Source organism: Pteronotus mesoamericanus, unplaced genomic scaffold (assembly GCF_021234165.1).
Source record: "Pteronotus mesoamericanus isolate MK-2021 breed Mesoamerican mustached bat unplaced genomic scaffold, CSHL_Meso_final contig_56, whole genome shotgun sequence".
Taxonomy (NCBI): Eukaryota; Metazoa; Chordata; class Mammalia; order Chiroptera; family Mormoopidae; genus Pteronotus; species Pteronotus mesoamericanus.
Genome location: NW_026555201.1, coordinates 7,971,429 through 7,991,896, shown reverse-complemented (window position 1 = coordinate 7,991,896; position 20,468 = coordinate 7,971,429). Strand labels below are relative to the sequence as shown.

General features: G+C 38.8%; 1 protein-coding gene across 1 annotated transcript; it reads left to right on the top strand.

Moving 5' to 3' along the window:
• The first annotated feature begins 374 nt into the window (after positions 1 to 374).
• LLPH (LLP homolog, long-term synaptic facilitation factor) lies at positions 375 to 7,163 on the top strand. Its single transcript, XM_054580279.1, has 3 exons — positions 375 to 442; positions 2,009 to 2,220; positions 6,796 to 7,163. The coding sequence occupies exons 2-3, from the start codon at positions 2,016 to 2,018 to the stop codon at positions 6,972 to 6,974; spliced, it is 384 nt and encodes a 127-aa protein (XP_054436254.1). The 5' UTR covers positions 375 to 442; positions 2,009 to 2,015; the 3' UTR covers positions 6,975 to 7,163.
• Positions 7,164 to 20,468: the final 13,305 nt, after the last annotated feature.

The window sequence follows — 20,468 nt, the reverse complement described above, 5'->3', positions numbered from 1 at the left end:
CCGGTTTAAGGAAACCCATTATTAGTACTGTGTGAACGTGAGAGCTAAAAGGTCAGCTCTGAGCTCCCTACCTGACAGGCTGTGTCAGCTGGCCAAAGTCACTCCTTAAAATCTCAGGGCCACCCCGGCCACGCTCGGGAAGTGGGCCCCGCTGGCCCCCTATCTCCACTGGGTTTCCCTTCCGCATTCTTCAAATTCAACTTCGCAACGTGTGCTGGAGGAGTCAGACTCCAAAGTCTGCCCTCGCACCGAAGGCAGGAAGCGCGTCAGCGCCCAGCTGCAGAAGACCCCGCCTGTAGTCCTCCCAGGACTTTTGGCTCCCGGCGTGCAACGCGCCGGGGGCGGGGTGCGAGAGGGACGGGACCTGGCAGCCCGGAAGACGGAAGAGAGGAGACTTCCGGTCGTCTTGAAAGTGTGGAGTGTGAACGGTGAGCCGTTTCAGGTGAGGTGGTGTCCAGTGGGGCTTGGGTCTTGGGCGTGGACTCCGGCCTCTCGTAGAGAAACTTGCCTGTAGCCTGGTCCATCACTGGACAAGGTTGAGCCTGGCACAGAGAGACAAGCCTTCCTGGAGGGCGAGGGTGTGTCATGGCCGTGTGGCTGTCCTCGGGCTTCTGCGTGCTCTGTGCGAACTGGCGTTCTCCTTCATCGTTCCTTCTCGCTTAGGTTAATCTCGGCCCTCAAGGTTGCTTAACGAAACCCTTCTAACCCCACTCCTTACAGGGCCTGAGTTGTTGTACACAAGAGGACCCACTGAGTTTGTTATTGCTGGCGTCCAAGAAAAAAAAAATGTTACTTCAATAGTCATTAATCCAACAGGTCTTTATTTAACCTTTGTTGTATATATCAAAAGAGTTACGTATTGGGAGATCTAAAGGGGAAAGTGGAGGTCACAGTCCACCGGGGATGACAAAATAAGGAACTTCAGACTGTAGCACATTCTGAAAAGAAAGGAAAAGGATGATAGCATAGAGAATAAAAGGAGGGGAGCTTACAGGGCCAGAGAAGCCCTTTCTGAGCTACTGAAGTAAAGGAGCAAGGCTTTAAAAAGGATCAGTCCTCAGGCACAGGAAAACAAATGTAAAAGGTACCTTTAAATATAAAGGTGGACATAGTTTGGACTCCAACCCACTCCTTTCCAGTCATGTCTTAATGATTTTTATATATCGTTATTGGTGTATATGCATTATTGGTGTATAATTAACACAGTAAACTTCACAAACAAATTCATCAACACAATTAAGATGATGTTATAAGTCACTCCAAAGTTTCCTTCTAAACTCATTATAATTCCTATAATCCCTTCATTCCCACCTCTCACCTAATCATATTGCCACTGTCCTTGCATTGTCACCAGGTACCAATTACATATGAAAAAATTGGACTTTTTTCATATGTAATTGGTACCTGAGGGTGAGATGGAGCATGAGGTGAGATAGTTGAAGGAGGCAGGGGGTCAAGTCACAAATAACTTTGTAGATCTTGAATATATTGATAGGAGGAGGGAAGTCATTAAAGAAAGGCAATTGTGTGCTCTTAAGTTTTTAAAACCTCACACTAACCACCTTGTGGTGGATTTAGGAATGGGAATAAGGGATGGAGGGAAAGCAAGAGTGGAAACAGTCAAGTTTAAAATAGCTACATTGATTTGAGGTGGTGGATAATGATGACTTAGGTGGGTGTCCTGTAGAGTGAAATCAGGATTTGGGGGGGAAATTTTTTTGCACCTTGTATGGAAACTCCAGAAACTTTCAGAATTGGCTTGATTTACAGCCAGTGACCCATGGGAGTTTGATTTGGTGTTTTTAATTATTTAATGGCTGTATATAGCCATATTGATCTTCACATAAGTTACACATTAAGCCATCATAAATCATAAACAGAGTAAAGAGTATTACCTTCTATTTGTTCGGGTTTTGTAGAGACACCTTTTGATCTGGTTTTCCAAGCATTTGCCCCTTTTTGATAGTAAACATTTGCTTTTGCATATGTATCTTTGTTAACTTTCCAGATAAAACATGGCTAAAAGCTTACGAAGTAAGTGGAAAAGGAAGATGCGTGCTGAAAAGAGAAAAAAGAATGCCCCAAAGGAACTTAGCAGACTAAAGAGTATTCTTAAAATAGATACTGACATTTTAATGAAAGATGTTCAAGAGATAGCAACTGTGGTGGTGCCCAAACATTCTGAAGCGAAAACACAGTGTGTGATGAAAGATGAAAAAGGTGAGTTTACGGGCTTTGTTTAAAAAAAAAATTGTTTCCTGTGACTTTTTTCTTTCTTCCTTTTTCCTGTCTTTGATTCATTCCCACACATGATTCCTTACAAACTTCCTCCTATGCTCACGTGATTCTTTGAAGGCTTATAGTGCTACTAGAGGTTTTATGTTAAACTACTTTGTAGTTGGTTCATGTGAACAGGTATGTTTTCATATGCAGAGTGGGCCTTTGATGCTTACACAATAGCCTAAATGTCTCAGAAATAGTGCATTAGGAGTAGACAGACCTGGACACTATCTTTGGAAGGTACACAACTCGGTCAAAGACTAGGCAGGATAAAAGAAGGTCTTCCTTCATTACACCCTTTGCAAGAACTAGTTTCCATTCTAAGAGTCCTATGCCATTATATTATTATCCTGAAAATCACAGCATTTCCCTGTATTTGATTTTTGACAACAGATTTTAGGGACCTTTGTGTTTTAATCATAGTCTAAAGTTGGAGGCTGCATATAATAATTTCAGTACAATGAAAGATTCATTGGTTTTCACATGGTTAATACACTACTTTGACAGCAAAATAAATTAAGCACTCACAATACCTAGGGTCTTAAAACACAAGTATATTCCAGTGATCAAGGAAAAGAACAGCATTCCTTAATCTTCCAATCCTAGAAATTTCATTTCCCATTCTTCACAAAGATGATTTCTTATTTTTTCTTCACATTCCACCCCTCTTCCACCCTCATGAATGAAAATTACAAAAAGCTTTTTACTTCAACTTCAAAAAGTAGGAACAATCAACAGAAAACCCCTCATCTTCCCACTTTCCAAGTCTAGAAGAATTTGAATGTGTAGTCTGTTTTCCCTCTTTCATTAATACTCTCTCAAAGACCAGTGTCTCCACCTGTGTTCTGAATCCTCTCCATTCTTGGGCTGTACTCATGCATCCTGATTAGCAATATCTCTTCTCTGCTAGGTCATTCACAATAGCTTAAATGTGTTCTGGAATGTCACATCTAGAGAGATGGGGGAAAGCATTTAGTACATTGATGATGTTATCCAACCATCACCTCTATTTCCAAGACATTTTCATCATGCTAAAAGGAAACTATACCCATGAAGAAGTCTATCCCTCTTTCTGTCTCCCCCACCCCCTAGCAAACACTTAAGTGTTTTCTGTCCCTTTGGATTTACCTGTTCTGGATATTTCATATAAATGGAACCATACGATATGTGACCCTTTGTGTCTGACTTTATTCACTTAACATTTTTGAGGTTCTTCCATGTACCACCATGTATCAGTACTTCTTTTTTAAAGCTGAATAATAGCCCATTTTACATATGTACCACATTCTTTTTTTCCATTCATTCGTTCATGGACATTTAGGTTGCTTCCAGCTTCTGGCTATTTTGAATACTGCTGCTGTGAACATTTGTGTACAAGTTTTTTTTTTGGTATACCTGTTTTAGTTCTTTTGGATATATAATTATGAGTGGAATTGCTGGGTCACGTGATACTTCTGAGTTTACTGTTTTCTCTATCAGTCACACCATTTTACATTCCTGCCAACTATCTTTGAGGGTTCCGGTTCTTTCTCATTCTTGCCAGTACTTGTTATTTTCCATTTTTTAAATTTTTATTTATTTTTTTCTCCTCAATTGAGAACACTTTTTTTATTCCTTTTAGAAGGAGAGGAAGAGAGAGAGAACATCGATGCAAGAGAGAAATATCAATTGGTTGCCTCCCATATGTGCCTGGACTGGGGAACAAACCCGCATCCTAGGCATGTGCCTTCACTGGGATTCAAACCCACAGTCTTTTGGTTATGGGATGATGTTCCAGCCAACTGATCCACACTGGCCAGGGCTCCATTATTTATTTATTTATTTATTTATTATTATTGCAGTATTGTCTCATCCCAGTGGATGAGAAGTGGTATATCATGGTTTTGATTTGCATTCCCCTATGACTAATGATGTTGAGCATCTTTTCATTGCTTGTTGGTCATTTGTACATTTGGAGAAAGTTCTATTCAAGTTCTTTGCCCATTTTTTAATTGGATTGTCTTTTTGCTGTTGAGTTGTTTTTTTCTTCCAGTTGCAAACTGATTTTATTGCAGTGGGTTAATCAAAACATTTTTAATATTTAATATATATAATCTCATAGTTAAATATTTTGCATACTAGCTGCCCATTCATTCTTGAGTCTCTTGGATTTATCCTCTAATTTTATTTATCTCTCTTTGTTATACTTTGTAACTTTCTGAACTTTGTCATCTGGGTCTTGTGTTATTTAGTTTTGCATATATATGATTTTATTTATTTATTTCTAGGCAGGAGAAGGGAGAGAGAGAGAGGGAAACATCAGTGTGTGGTTGCCTCTTGCATGCCCCCTACTGGAGACCTGGCCCTTTACCCAGGCGTGTGCCCTGACTGGGGAGTGGGACCCATGATTCTTTGGTTCACAGGCCAGTGCTCAATCCACTGAGCCACACCAGCCAGTGCAATTTTGTATATTTTTAATTTACAAAATTTTTTTCTTTTTTTAGTAGGCTGAGGTTCTTAATGGATCTATTCCTTCTCTGATATCACTGAGGGTAGTAATTATAGTTTATTTTACAAATTTTGATCTTCTCTATACATTGTTTATCTTCTTGGGTTTTCCTCCTCCCTTCCATTCCTTTATTTTGTCTCTTTCTTATGAGAGACTTTTCTCCAATGTCTGGTGATCAATACTTGTTTATATTTAAAAGTGAGGCACAAAAATGTTTGTTGGGTAGAAGCTTGTGGGGAGTAGGCAAAGTGTAAAGGAAGGCTTATTAACCGCTAGACTCACAGAATGATTGGATTAGCCCTGGAAAATTTTGTTGTGGGAGATCTGTCTCAGAATCTGTAGGCCTTTTCTCATCTTCAGAGAAGAATTCTCTCATCTCCTGCCTGAGGGAATGTCCCTCCTTTTTGGAGTATTTCAAGAACTGAATGGGGATGGAACTGAGGTTTTGGGGGTGGTCTTCCCATTTATTAATCTACCTATTTTCAATATAGTTCCTCATCTCTGCCCTCAATTTCTTGTTTCCCCTTCTACTCTTTCAACTACCCACTTAATTTCTTAAGCCGTGAACCTTGTTAGTTACCTTTGATCCCTCTTTCCTTTACCTCTGACATCTAAACCATTAGCACATCCTCAGTATCTCCAAATAACATCAGAAATCTATCCATTTCTCTTTTACGCTTTCCCTCTAAATAATCATCATCTCTTGGCTGAATTATGATAGCCTTTTTGCTTCTCTCTTCAACTCTTGTTCCCTTCTGATTCATTCAGCCAATCAATCTGTGTGACCTTTTTTAGAATATAAATCAAATTTTATTATCATGCTTAAAACACCACATTCTTTTCATGTGCTTACCAGAGTCTACCATGTCCTACTTAATCTGATTCTGGTGTAGAGAGAAACAGAACCACTCTTAAAAAAACTGTTTCCACAGGCTGAAGTATGCTTTGTTATTCTCCTCTCAACAGAATATTGTAAACCTCATGAGAGCAAGGGGGTTATTTGGACCACTATATCCCTAGAAACTAGAATAGCACCCAGAATAATCATTCAACAACTTGTATTGAATGGCTAATATATACCAGTTACTATTTCAGGTACGGTGGAAACAATGATGAATATCAGAAATGGCTTTCATTCTGGAGGATTTTACGTTGTTTAGGAGGAGAGAGAAATAAACCAGATAAATGAATTAATATGAGGTCAGATGGTAGAGATCATGGAAGACCTTGTGTACCTTGGTCAGTTCCCGGGGAGGGAGTTTCTGGGCATGCGCTTCACAATAAATAAGGTTGGTGATGTACAACAGCATGGTTGCACTGAGCTTTCTACCAAATCTCCTGTTAGTAGAGCTGAATCTCTGGAAGAACTGGATCTCTGTGTGTTACCTGGATAGAAAAATGTGGTAGGATACATCCAGTTCTTCTCTATTTTCCGTCCATCTCTGTCATATAAAGCCGCTACTTTCTGCTAATCCACCTCTTCCAAGTTCATGTCATTAGAAGTGGCCATTCATTCTTAATTAGCTCATTTATTTTTAAGTCCTGTTAGAAGTGGGAGTATCTTTCTTATTGGCTCAGCTATCTTAGCTCAAGAAGCCACCTAATGTAAGAATTGTAACTCACATTAGCTCAGAACCATATACTTATCCCTAATGCAGTAACTCGTATATACATCCTAAATGGACCCTATTTAACCTTTATTATTCCAAGGAAGGACAGTCATGACAGTGTTCTTGAGAAAGTTCCTTAGTGACTAAATAGATGATGTCTATTATTTCCCCATAAATACTTTTTGTATCTTTCATGGTTGTAGGGACACATGGCAGCATGTGTGGGATTTCATTGAATGTGTTGTTACGAGCATGTTGGTCAAAGTGTTATACACAAAGAAGGGATTTTTTTTTTCTTTTGTAGTTTCTGACCCCTTTTAACTTTTGATGTTCTCATTGCATTAATATGCTTTTTTACAGGGTGGTTTTTTCGTTCATGAGTATTAATAGTTTTTCCTTCTTTTAAAAAAAATTCAGATGACATGAAAATGGAGACTGATACTAAGAGAAACAAAAAGAGTCTTCTAGACCAGCATGGACAGTACCCCGTATGGATGAACCAGAGGCAGAGAAAAAAGCTGAAGGCAAAGCGAGAGAAAAGGAAGGGGAAAAGCAAAGCAAAAGCCGTGAAGGCGGCTAAGGGTTTGGCCTGGTAGACTTTTAAAAACTTGAAAAATACCACATGGGACAGATCTTTGATTAGAATATATACACTTGATTTCAACCTCCAATTGAAAGCTTTGTTTCCATATTTTAACTGGGCCTTTTTCTTCAATTCAAACCCAACATAACTCTTCAAATTTGTTTTGGAAACTTAAATAAAATATTTTCTTTGATGAAAGAAAGCTGTACTGATATTTTAACTGGATGCTGCTTGGTATGCAGGGATCATCAGACATCAGCATTCTATCAAGTATTAATGTGGTTTTTTTGGTACTACTAAAGACAAATAATATACTAACATTTAAAAAATATAGTGTTATTTTAAGATACAGTGTCAGTGGATCTTATAAGCAATTATTGTTTGAGTTTTGATTTTGTGTAATTCATAATAAAAGGTATTTTGTTTAGAGCTTGAATATCTTTTCTTTCATTTATCCTCAAGATACTCTAGTAGTTAAGACCAGATTCTTCTTTTAAATTTTTAGATAGAATATTAACAAGCACAAAGTAGTATGACCCATCTTTTAAGGAGATTAGATGTCTTGGGAACTAGTTTAATGTTTATCAGTCTTTATATAATGTAGCCTAATGCAACATTTCTCAGAATCAGTTTTTCCAGATTGGTAAAAAAACTACAGTTTGTGGTCACATCAGTTTGGGAAATGCTGCATACTTGAAGATACACAAACAGTATTTGCTTAGTGTTATAGAGATCTAACAAAAAGGAAAGTTTAAGTTTGACTCTTGAAACTAATATTCAGAGGAATAGAATATACTAATGGAAATGTTGGTAAAAGTATTTTAAAATAGCATTCCCTCTGAAATTTCACGGTAATCATATTAACCATCACTTTATGTTCACTGGAACAACATATTTATTGAGGGCTGACTGTGTGCCAGGGACTTTTCCAGGTGGTGGAGCACAGGGAACCCCACAAGGTGTCTGCCCTTATGGGTGTCTACTCAGAAGAGGCTGTTTACTTCAGAAGAAAACCAAGTTAGAAGGGAGATCTATTAGACTCAGGTCAGTTAGTCATCAGGCCACAAATTGTGTGCCAAACTGCTAGGCTGGGACACAATATAGAGACAAATAGGGCCTGACCCAAATCTAGGAGTTTTGAATCTATAAAACTTAATGCCAGTAAAATGTTAAAAATTATTTCATATAATAGACCTCAATTTACTCAGTGGTTAGTTCATTGAAAAACTAGTGGATAATTTTTAAACACTTAAGTTTTCTCAAGCAAATAGAAGATGTGAGTTGGAAAATGTCATTCATTGACTTTCTGCCTTTTAGTATAGTTATGAACAATAAATGGGAGTTTGTGAGGAAAAGGTAAATAAATATGAGGTAAAGTTGCTAACATCTAATTTAGGCACTGATGATATCAGCCTAAGTACACTAAATAAACTGTTTACCTTTTTTTCCTATCGGGAATTCTCTATCAGTGATGTTAAATGCTTAGTTCTTATATTTTGACAACATTGTCAAGAATTTTTTAACGGTTTTCTTCAGTTAAGGTCAGAGGCCACCGCTCAAGTTATGTGCATGTTTTCTGTTGCGGATAAGCCTCTAACTGGACCCCAGTGGTAGTTGCTTTGAGCTTTCATCCTGGGCTTTGTAGTTTTGTAGGTATGTTCACTTAACTGTGTCCAGTCAGGATTAAATAACAAAATTGAAAATCAGAAACACCGCTATCAAAAAACTTACTTGGGAAATATGTTCTTACGTGTCCTATAGCTTCTGGAAAGAAAACAAAATTGTCTTGCTCTGAGTTGGTGGGCTGCACTGCCAGTGAGATTTTCCACCTCCAGAGGAGGAGGTTTAGACTGGCATTCAAAAATAGCGCAGGGGTGTGACCACTCTTGCTGCTTTATTCCTAAAGATTATCAATTAGGAAGTATAGCAACGTTCTTTAATCTTTGAGTAAAAGATTATTTTTTTTGAAAGTTAATCATCTTTTTATTTGACTCATGGTTTCCAGGGAATTGCTGTAGAACCACCAGATGGAGCTCAAGCTAAGCACCGAATCATTTTTGGAATTAGACTGGGCTAAATCACATTCTAAATAGAATGTAAGATTTTATTTTTTGTATTTTTAAGAAACTAAAGATAATCAAAATTTATTTCATTTTATCAGTTGCTTCATATGTCATGCGTTAGTCTAAATGACTTACTCCTGAACGGTTCAATTAAAGTTACTAACTCATTGAGCAATCAATGAGTTGGCTACTAACACTATCTCTGTTACACATGGGGAAACTGGGGCACACGGCCCATTCAGCTAAAATTGGGAGAGCTGGGACTCAAATACAGATAGGCTCCAGAGACTACATTCTTCAATGACATTCTGCCTCTAAAGGATGTGCAAACTTGCTAAGAAAGGTAGTTTTAGGGAAGAATACCCATTACTGATTCAACCCATGATGCAAGCTCAGGATCAGATAGAAAGAACATTTTAGCAGAGAAACGATTTCTAAACCCCTCCTTAAATCTCTGGGCCTGAACAGGGTTGGAGTTCCCCAGGTAGCACTCCCCTAGAAAGGGCCGACCCAGTCCCAAAGGTGAAGCCCAAGGTTTCCAGTGCCTAAGCTACTAATTAGAAGAAATGGGAACTGCAGTTGAAATTCTAAGGTAGAATTAAATAATGGTTTTGACCACTTCCTTTTTTCCTAATGTCACAGTGATGTAGATTCCTTTTCCTCCCACTAATTCACATGCTGTCTAGCATAAATGTGTAGCAGAATATAGGTATTTATTAGAAAGTTTGAGTTGGAGAAGAAAAAACTGGCTAACAATGACAATTTAAATTTCTGAAACAGACTGGATAATGACGATAAGGGGTAGTGACGTGTCGTTTTGACTAGTGAAGTGTTAGCCACAAAGTGAGATAAACGGGAGAAATCTAAAGAGACTTCAAGGAATTGCCAAATTTATAAATACTTCAGTTGAGATGCAGATGTTTGGACTGTTGACTAAGCTTACTAGCTAAGTGACTGACTTCTGAGGCCACTTGGCAGAGTGATTCAGGCTCATGTTAGTCATAAAATGGAATTCTTTTTCCCTGCAGTTGTCAGCATATAAAAATACCATTGCAGCAGATACATACCAATTTCACAAGGAACTGGTGGAGGCGGGCGGGGAGCTGTTGAGCACTTACGCCAGGCCAGAGGCCACTGCTGTTCTCAGGGCCCTGTCAAGGAGCAGGAACGCTGGGGCCAGCTTAGTGCCTGCCTACAAAAACCCCTGAATTTTACATAATTGAATGCCAAGGGTCTTTGGCACCTATTTTAGAGCAGGAGAAAAACAGAATGTGGTATCATGTAAGACTAATTTGGTAGATTAATAACAACAACCAACATTTATAGAAAGCATTTAACTGGTGTTAAACGCTTCACCTAACTTATTTCCTTTAATCCTTAAAACAGTGCCGTGTGATCAATACTCTTATTATCCCTCTTTTCAGATGAGGAAACAGTTTTGAAGAGATAAGTAAACTTGCCCAAATTCATGCGAGCTAGTTAATTATTAACTAGTGAGCATGACTGTTCCAGAGCATAGACAATGAAGGCGTGTGATGGGAAGCTTGAGAGAGACAGGCTGATTCGGCCTACGGAAGAACCTAACCAAGTCTTTGGGTTAGGCACAGGCAGCCTTAGGAGTACTACCCTGTTCAGCTGAGGCTGGAGAGCCACCTGATCTGAATGTAGCGGAATGGATTCAAACGCTGCACTGTAGTCCCTCCTTATCTGCAGGGGATACAGTCCAGGACCCCTAGAGGGTATCTGAAACAGCAGATAGTACTGAACCCTATATATACTATGCTTTTGCCTATATATACTTAAACTATGGTAAACAATTTATAAATTAGGCACAGTGTGAGACTAACAACTAATAACAAAAGAGAAACTTTGTAACAGTACAGTTGTCCCTTGGACAACACAGGTCTAAACTGTGAGGATCCACTTAGAGGCAGGTTCTTTTTCAATAAATACACAGTCAGCCCTCCTTATCCCTGGGTTTTGCATTTGTGGATTCAACCAACCACAGGTTGAAAGCTGTTTTTAATCTACAGTTGGAAATCCAGGGATGCAGAGGGTCGACTATAGAATGGCATTGTTCCACACCATTCTATATGAAGGACTTGAGCATCCACAGATTTGGGGGAGGGGATCCTGGAACCATCTCCCTCAGATGCCAAGGGACAACTGTATATAAGTTTTAGGAAAGTCAAAAGGTATATGAGGGTTTTCGACTGTGGGTGGTGAGTTCGGTGTCCCTAACCTCTGCAATGTTCAAGGGTCAAGTGTACACTGTAATGAGAGTTATGTAAGTGTGATCTCTCTCAAAATATCTTACTGGACTACATGTACCGTGTATGTGCACAGGACAAAGGGAGATCCTCGTCTCTGGCAGGATGGAGGCCGGACAGCTCAGGTTTCCTTCTGCTACTCAGAGTGGCATGAATTGCTTATTTCTGGAATTTTCCATTTAATATTTTCAAACCACAGTTGACCACAGGTAACTGAATTGCAGAAAGTGAAACCTCAGATAAGGGGAGACTACTGTACATGGAATTCGGGTTGAAAGCTGCTAAAGTCCTTTCCAGTCAAGAAATGCCTTGCAGGAAGTTGTCATGTCTGACATGTATTGTGCTTTCTTTGGTCTCCATACATAGTCTTTTGGCACTACATGATTGCAGGCTTCAGTATCTTTTTGTGGAGATAACAAAATTTGAAATCTTAAATTTGATAATGTTAAGTCTGGTATTCATTCCACTAAGTTCCACTTTAAACTATCAAAAAACATTATAAACATCTGCTTTAAACAATGAATGGGGTAAAGTCTCCTGCATTTTGATTTAAAGAATGGCATAGTTTTATAATACAGTAAGTTTATAATATGCAGAATATATTTAATTTCCTAAAGCGATGACTTATCTTGTCATTGTACTATCTTATGAAACACTTTCTCATTCTCACATTGTGTCTTTATAGTTTTCAATATCAGCAAAACCTTTAAATAGTCTTAGTTGGGTAACTGCTAGTACATATGGTATTTCTGATCCATATAATAAAGTACATTTGTCATGTATCGTGTGATCTGCATACCTTTCAGCTGTTACTTCATAAATCTATTCCATCGGAGAACTGCTTTGTACAGCAATGGTTGAAGCTGCTTTTAATAAACTAATATTTTGTGTCTCATATGTAATCAACAGGGAGTATTATAGACTTGTGCCTCTGTGGAGAAACATTCCACTAAACTTCTTTTCTCTTGACAATAATGGGGAAAAAAATAGCTTGGGAAAAGCACAGATGTTCAAGAACATATGTTGTTTGCTCCTAAAAGTCAGCTGAAGATCTTTTGTATTGCTCCAGGGTGTTTTTTTTTTGTTTTTTTTTTTTTTTTAATGCTTTAGAGAAGAAACAGTTTGAGATATGTGATGGGGAGAAGACAATTACAAATTTCTGTGAGAGACCAACATTGGGTGCCATTTGTCAAAATTCTAAAATGCCTCACCTTGCTCACGTAAAGAGAAGTGATATTCTTGAGCAGAGCTGTAGGCAGTTGGCCAAAGATTGGTCATTCCCACATGCTTCCCTGTTCAGACATAAGCAAGCATTGTGCTCTTGTTTCAGTTTTTCTTCTGTCCCAAACTTCCAACTAAGTGTCTTCGAAAAAGCACAGGTATTTAATAATTCAGGTAATCCCTTGAGTAATTGGATAGGGACTATTGTTTTTCTTCAGCTGTAGAAATTTGCTCAGTGAGTCAGCTCTCCACAGACTAGGCAATTGGTTATTGATAACTATATAGGAAAATATTCTTGAAAAATACTTAAGAAAAGGAAGCTATAGGTGAAGTTGGTATGGACGACCTTTCTAAGCCTATGAATCTTTAAGAAGGGTTGCCATAAAGAGAATGGGAACCAGCTGTTCCAAATCTCCACTGAGGAAATGGGTTTTAACTGTAGCAGAAGGGATTTGGGTTAAATGTAAAGAAGAACTTCCTGAATGTGAGTGTTATTTAAAGCCACGTTTAGGTTGAAAAGAGGCTGTTGAATTATCTCTGGAGGAGAGAGAGTGCTATTGAGAAAAAAGGAAAAAGGACTCACAGACATGGACAACAGTGTGATTGCTGGGGGGAGGGGGGTATAAGGGGACTAAATGGTGATGGAAAAAATACAATAAAGATTAAATAAATTAGAAAAAGAAAGAAAGAAATGGAAGGGGGTGAAGAGTGGGAGACCCTCACATAATTAAGATGGTTAAAATTTAATTCTGCCCGATGGTTATAAGTCCTTTATTCTCTTTTTTCACACTCGCATCTCAGGTTACCAGGTTTAAAAGGTCAGAACTGAAGAGCATACTTTAGTTGTTAGAACTGAAGTGACAGAGGACCCCATAGGTCTAGAGGTCCTTTTGGTGTAATTCTTAATTGAAAGGAAATGCTAAGGTGTGACCAATGGATGAGGAAATTGACCCATGGTGAATTTTCCACCCTTGTCATTAACGACTAGTGTACACACTGAGCTCACGGTGCCAGGGAGGAATCTGACATTGAGCGATTTCTGGAAAGGCAAAGGGTAGGTTGAAACCACTTGGACTTGGGATGGGTCGCGGGGCTGGGGAACGGGGGATGGCAATGTTACTGCTGGGCATGTGCCAGCTGAATATTTTGACCAGGAAATCTCCAGCAAGACACAGGGTTGCAGGTCACATTTGGCACTTGGAATTCCAGAGAGCAGAGACTGAAAGGACAGGGGAAGTTGACACATTCTTCTTCCCTCCTGGCTGTCACCACCCTGCCTTTGTTCCCATTTGGGACATTCTAGTGAATCTCCCTTTTCCTTGCCTCCCTTTACTTTTAGTCTTTCTCCTTTAGTCTGTTTTTCTTGCATATTACTTAAAAACATTTTTTTAAAATAAAAACCTGACCGAGTCAAACATTTTTAATTTACTTCTTAGGGGGAAAAAAATCACACTATGTTTAATTATAAATGTCTTTTGTTCATAAATGACCCCCAGCGTTTTTCCTTGTGACTCAGTGTCAATAGTAGAAATAGATTTCTTGCTTCTATGCTGTTTCTCTTCGTCTCTTCGTCTTTCTTCCTCTGTATTTCCCTCCCCGTCCCCCATTCTTCTGTGTGAGCTTATTCCTTCCTTGGTCTCATATCACTACCCTTTCACATTCTTTTTCTATTTCCCTGCTTGTCTCTTCCCTTTTTATCTCAGTCTTTCTATTCATTATGTTTTTCTTCCTTTCCCTTTTCAACCCCATCTCCTAACCTTAACTGGGTGTATGAATAAAAAATATGCTTTACAACATGGTCAGGCAGAAGGGCTAGTCATCTGTTTTTGTAAATAAAGTTTTATCGGAACACAGTCATGCTTGCTTTTGCATGGCTGCTTTTGTGCAGCAAAGGCAGAGTTGAGCAGTAGTGATGGAGAACCTTCTCTGGCCCACAAAGCCTAAAATATCTACTGTCTGGCCTTTTAAAAAAAAGTTGGCTTCTTCCTGCTTTAAATATGTATTGGGCTTATTAAATAAATGCTTTTGTTCTTATTTGGAAAGTCAGGTGAGTTGGATCTGTTTTATGTCTCCTATCTTTAGTTAATTAAATTAGGTTGTATTTTATATTTGCAAGTCCCCCCCCCCTCCAAATTTCTTACTTGAAGGCAGTTGTGTCCAAAAGAAAAAGACAATCAAACTCACCCTCACTAAGTATCAAAGCAAGGTGGGAGACACCAGAGGGTTGTCATGTGTGTGTGTGTGTGTGTGTGTGTGTGTGATGTGTGATGTGTTCTCCACCTTCAACCTCTAACTGAGCTTCTTTTAGTCCTTGGGAGGAAAAAAAAAAAAACCCAAAGCAAAAGACCATTCCATTGTAAAGCTCTTCAAAAATCTCATAGCTAACTTTTCCTTTAAGTCTACGAACCATTTTTGGAAATGTTAGATGCTGAGGAAAGGACTCTGTTTTAATTTAATATGGCACCTAGAATACTGGCACATATGAAAGCATTCCAATTTAGTTTGATTTGGTGGGTGGTCTAGCTGAAAATGTTTTACCCAAATACACTTACAGGTTGGTTTCATTAACATGAAATTAATACGGACAAAAATAGTATAGGATTTAAGGCTGAAACATGTTTTAGAGATCACCTATTTTAACCCTGTGTTTTTTAACAGATGAGGAAATTGAGGTCTCAATTTTTGCAAGATATTAGGAGTTCATAACAGAGTCCAAGAGGCCAGGTCTCTACTCTCAGACCAATCTTTTTCTAAACCATAATGCAGTGACAACTAGTCACACAAACAGTCACATTCTACCTAATGTCAAGATTAATTTTATTCTTTTTCTTCTTATAAAAACAGGGACTGCTAAATGAAATGATTGTGTATGACCAGTGGCCTTTTCTGCAGGTCTATTTCTGCTGTGGTTCATAGCCAAATCTTCCACTGGTAGCTGTGCCTCTTTGCCTTATAGGTAGTATAGCATCTTTTAATTAAAACAAAACAACAAAACCCCTTTCCCTGGATTGGGTTTTTTCTTGGTTTTTTTTTTTTTTTTTTGTCTTTTGGCTCTAATTCACCTATGTAGTTGTCCACTTCTTTTTATTTTTGTATCTCATTATTTTTTTCATAAAAGTAACACATGTGTTTAGTAGGAAATTAGAAAATCTAGGGAAGTTTAAATGAAATGCAATCATTCCTAATCCAACCACCCAGAGACTGTATATATGTGTATATTTTTGTGATTGTCTTAACACTGTATCATTTTAGATTCCTTTTTTTCTTACTCTTGTATCATGAAGATTTTTCCCATGCCTCTGAAAATTCTTTAAAAGTGTTGTATGATAAGTTTCCTCTTATTCTGTCCTGTGGGTAAACTATAAATTTTCCTATTTGCCTATTTTTAGAAATTTATACTTTTTTCAAATATTTTTGCTTTTCAAATATTTTCTTGTGATATTAATGACTTACATGTAAATCCTTATCTGGTTATATTCTTGTAGAAGAATTGTAGAAGAGTATGAACTTTTCCTTAAAACACTCTGGTCCATATTGCCAAACCGCTTTCCCAAAAGGCCGAAACTATTAATTCTTCCGGGAGTGTGTGACTGCCTCGATGCCTGTCTGGGGCACACTTGAAGGGCTGTAAATTAAGCCTTTTAAAACATTCCTTCTGATATGTCACTCTCCATCTAGGAAACTTCCCGTGGCCACAATGTCACATCTAAGCTTCTTAGTGTACACTCTTCCAATTCTTTACTTCCAACTGATTTCTCAACCACAGCAATCTGGCACCTGCCCCCTTCTGTCTGTCTGGAGACACCAGGGAAATAGCCCTGAATGGACTAAGTGTCAGGAAACCAGAGTTCAAATCCCAGCCCTGCCACTTAGTAGTATGTGACCTTGGGCAAGTAGCTTAATTTCTTTGAGCCTGCTTCCAAGGCTTTAAAATGGAATAATAAAACAGACCTTGATTTGTGGGGCTTCTGTGAGATAATATATGTAAAAATGTTTTTAATCTGTGAAGCACTATGTAAACATTTGGGGGTATATTGCTATTGTGGCTACTTGAAGTGTGGTCTTTATTAGTGCTGTCCATCACACACTTGATTCCCTTTAGGCTCATGGTAGAATTTCACTTCCCCACCCCCTTCATTTGGAGGTGGCCACATGACTGATGTTGGCCAATGTGATAGGAGGTGACATGCGTACTTGAGTACAAGATCTTTTAAGAGCTAGGCCTTAGTCAGCCACTCTCCCCTCCTCTCTGCCACGATGAAGGGCAGGGCCTCAGGGGTTGCCCCGTGCGCCAGAGCTCTGGAGGAAGAACATCAGTGTGGAGAGGATCCCTGACCAACCAGGGAGGGACATGTATCTTGAGCAAGACTTAGACTTTGCTTTTCTAAAGCTACCAGGTTTAGGGGTTGTTTATTATTGCACTCTAACCCAATAGTTCGAGCCTAGTCCCAATCCTTTCTTTGTAGCATTCAATGTCATTGAAATTCTTGAAAACGTCTCTTCCTCTAACTTGGTGTCATGAATACCCTGGGTGTTTTTCTCCATCTCTGGCAACTCCTCTGTCTCCATTGCATTTTCTTCCTTCACTTTCCACTGAAACATGGATATAAGATGAGCTCCTGACCCCAACATTTCTTTTGGTATATGCTTACCTTTGCCAACTTTATTTACTTTCACGGCATTAAGTATTATGTCTCTTTAACCCTATGTGTTTGAAAAGGTTTCTAGTTTGGGGATCATTGGTGCTTACCTTTTTTTGCGCCTTGAGGGCAGAGACTGTAGACTGGAACCAGATGGCTCTTCCACTGACCTCCCGGCAAGAGGCTTAGAGAGACTTAACCTCTCTGCACCTCCATTTCTGCACGTATAACATGGGGATAATTGGAATTGTTACCTCATAGGTGGTTGTGAGGATTAAATAAGAAAGCACAAGCAAAACACCTTCAGTGCCTACGTAGCACATGGTAGCTCAGTTTAAATGGTGGTTGTTTTGTTGTTACATGTCTTCTTATTTTGCTCCACAAGTTCCACTTTCAGTTTCTGGTAAGATAGCCTTAGAAGTAGAAGCTCCCAAATAAGTATTTTGTTGTAGGTTAACATTGCTTTGATGTCTGCTGTCAGGAAAGAAAAATTGGTGCCCTTTCCCTGAAGATACTTCATACAGTGCTTGCTTTGCTTTCTGATTGAAGTATTATTGCCTTAAGGTGGATCAGGCCTTCTAAATTCTCACAGTAATCCCTACTCCCTATTGTTTTATACACAGTCACCTGACCCTGCCTTCAGCAAACCTGCTCTGCCACACTCACTGATCTCTTCCCTATGGACTCCTGGTCTTGTCTTCCACTGACTTTTTGCCCCTAAGAATATTAAAAATCTCTCTTTTTTGTATTTTTTGTTATGGTACACATAACATTTACCATCTTAACCATTGTTAAGTGTACAGTTTGGGACACTAAGTACATTCTCGATATTATGCAACCGTCACCTACCACTGTCCATTTCCTGCTTTTCCACACAGACACTGTGTCCCGGCTAAGCAATGACTCCCCATTCCCTCCTCCCCGCAGCCCCCAGTAACCATTGTTCTACTTCCGGTTTCTATGAATTTGCCTATTTAAGCATACCTCACAATAGTGGAATCAGGCAATATTTGCTTTGTGTTTGGCCTCTTTCACTGAGCATGTCTTCAAGGTTCATCTATGTGATCGCATGTGTCAGAATTTTATTCATTTTAATGGTTGGATAATATTCTATTGTTTAGATATATTTTGTTTATCTATCGATGGACAGTTTGGGTTGTTTTGAGAATATCTTAAGGTCCATGGTGCTGGCTCATGCAAGTTCTCCATTCTCAAACAAACTTCCCTTCTTGGAACCCCTTTATCTGTACCCCTTGTTTGCCTTGAAGTCATATGTTAAGTGGTGAAAATGTTGGGGAAGGGGTGGGGAAAGAGCAGAGGGAGAGTTCACAGACTATATGAATGTGATAGTGAGATTTTTATTCTTTTTGCAAAAAAATGTATGATTTTAAAAATAGTCTTGGTTAATAATTATAATTATCATGTAGGTTTCACAATTTTTTGGTAGCTGACTTCTTATGGGTTTTTTTTTTCCCCTAATACTTTTTGACTTCTAACAATAGCTTTTTCTCATTTGGGAGGTTGGTGGTGGGAGATACACAGAGCCCCTCAATGCTATTCTTATGCTGACTAGTGACATCTATTATTTTGTTTGGTGATTTAACTTTTGTATTTGGGGGGTTGTATAGCTCATGTCTTTGGCACTTTATTTTACGTTTCTCCAGGGAGACCATTCTATGCTTTGGTATATCCAGATAAAAACCATACATTTCTTAAAGGATTTGATGCATATTTGGCACTCCTTTAAACGTTTCCTTTTACTCTTTCTTCCAGCAACATCCAACACAATATCATGCAGATAGTAAGCTTGCTACAGTTTACTACCTAACAAATTGGTTAGTCTATTGATTCCAGCTTTCCAAAGTGTCTACTTTTTTTTCCCCCCCCGGACAATGCAATATTTGAAATAGTCATCTTCCCTTATAACCACAGACGTTCTAATTAGGATACATTCAATACTGATCCTGAGCTATAATACAAATTATCAGCTTATATTAGCCCTGCAAATACAAAACAAATTTCAGGGGTTGAGGATGATGGTTTTCCTTGCTGAATCTTATCTTCTGCTGTGGGCCTGTGTTAGTTTGCAGGTTTATGTAGTAAATTATATTAGCGTTGATTATAGTTTCCCTGAGATTTACCAAGGACGAATGTGATCTTAATATCATATTGTATTTTATTTCACAGGTTTGTTTCATAACCTCAATAGTCATTTATATCTGCAATTCTGTTTCCTTTCAAATGTGTTAATAAAATGCTTGCATTAACATTGGCTTTACTCCAGAATCTGATAATGTCATTCTTCAAGTAAGTGATAAAACTCGTGACAATGTAGCACTTGGAGATTTTTAGATGCGTCCTAACTGTGCAAGTGGGGAAACTCTCAGTTTCTTATAGAGTTAAATTAAGGTCAGACCTGGTTTCCGACACGAAGTTCAGATGCATTGGCAGATCCCCATGCTTGCATTTATTATACTGTAATTTGGGGCTTAAAGAGTTATATCCAGTCCATCCCCAACATCTGGTTAGTGTTTATAACGATCACATTTGATCCTAATGTAATTTTGTTGGGGAATTCACTAGAATTCCTCTGTTGGCTACATTACAACTGAACATGAGATCTGCTAAAATATTACCAAAAACTAGTGAATATCCATAGAGAATACAAAAATAGATAGATTTCATCCCCCACCCCACCCCCCTGCCACTAACACATCATGTTCATCTATCTGGGCTTCCTTGTCTCCATTGATAAAAATGGGGGCGACGCTTTCACAGCAGCCAACATTTGTCAAGCGTTTGGAACCTTGAAGCGCAGAGCAGGCACAACAATCTTTCAAGGGCGATTAGCGTACACGTGCAACCACAATGGCAGTGTCACAGACTCCACAGATACAGATGACATGGGCTCGATGGAGATCTGTCCTTTCATTTTCAGTTTGATTTAGATGCTGTTCCTTAGGGTTAGGAAAACATTACTTGGAAAGGAGAGCCAAAGGTTAAAACCACCCTCCCCCCACCAATGGCAGCCCCAAATGAATCAAGTTAAACCTTTTAAGGGCTGTTAAAAGGAGCCTTTAATTATGTGAGGCAGACAAGGGAGGCGGGCATGTGGGAAGTGTGCAGTTTGAGGACCTCCCAGCCCTGCCAGCAGGAAGGTTATTAGCATATTTCATGTAACTTGTGCATAGCTGTGTACCCTTCCCATAAAATAATTTTAACATTCAAAAAGAGACAGATGGGAAAAAGAAAAAGACAGACAGAGAAGGACAGAGACTATAACAGCCTTTAGCGGGGGAAAATTATTTCATTA

What these genes read in the sequence shown, in the direction of transcription:
- LLPH (XM_054580279.1), top strand. Translation starts at nt 2,016, where the DNA reads ATGGCTAAAAGCTTACGAAGTAAGTGGAAAAGGAAGATGCGTGCTGAA. An exon ending in TGTGATGAAAGATGAAAAAG is followed by an intron (nt 2,221 to 6,795) that starts GTGAGTTTACGG and finishes AAAAAAATTCAG; the next exon opens with ATGACATGAAAATGGAGACT.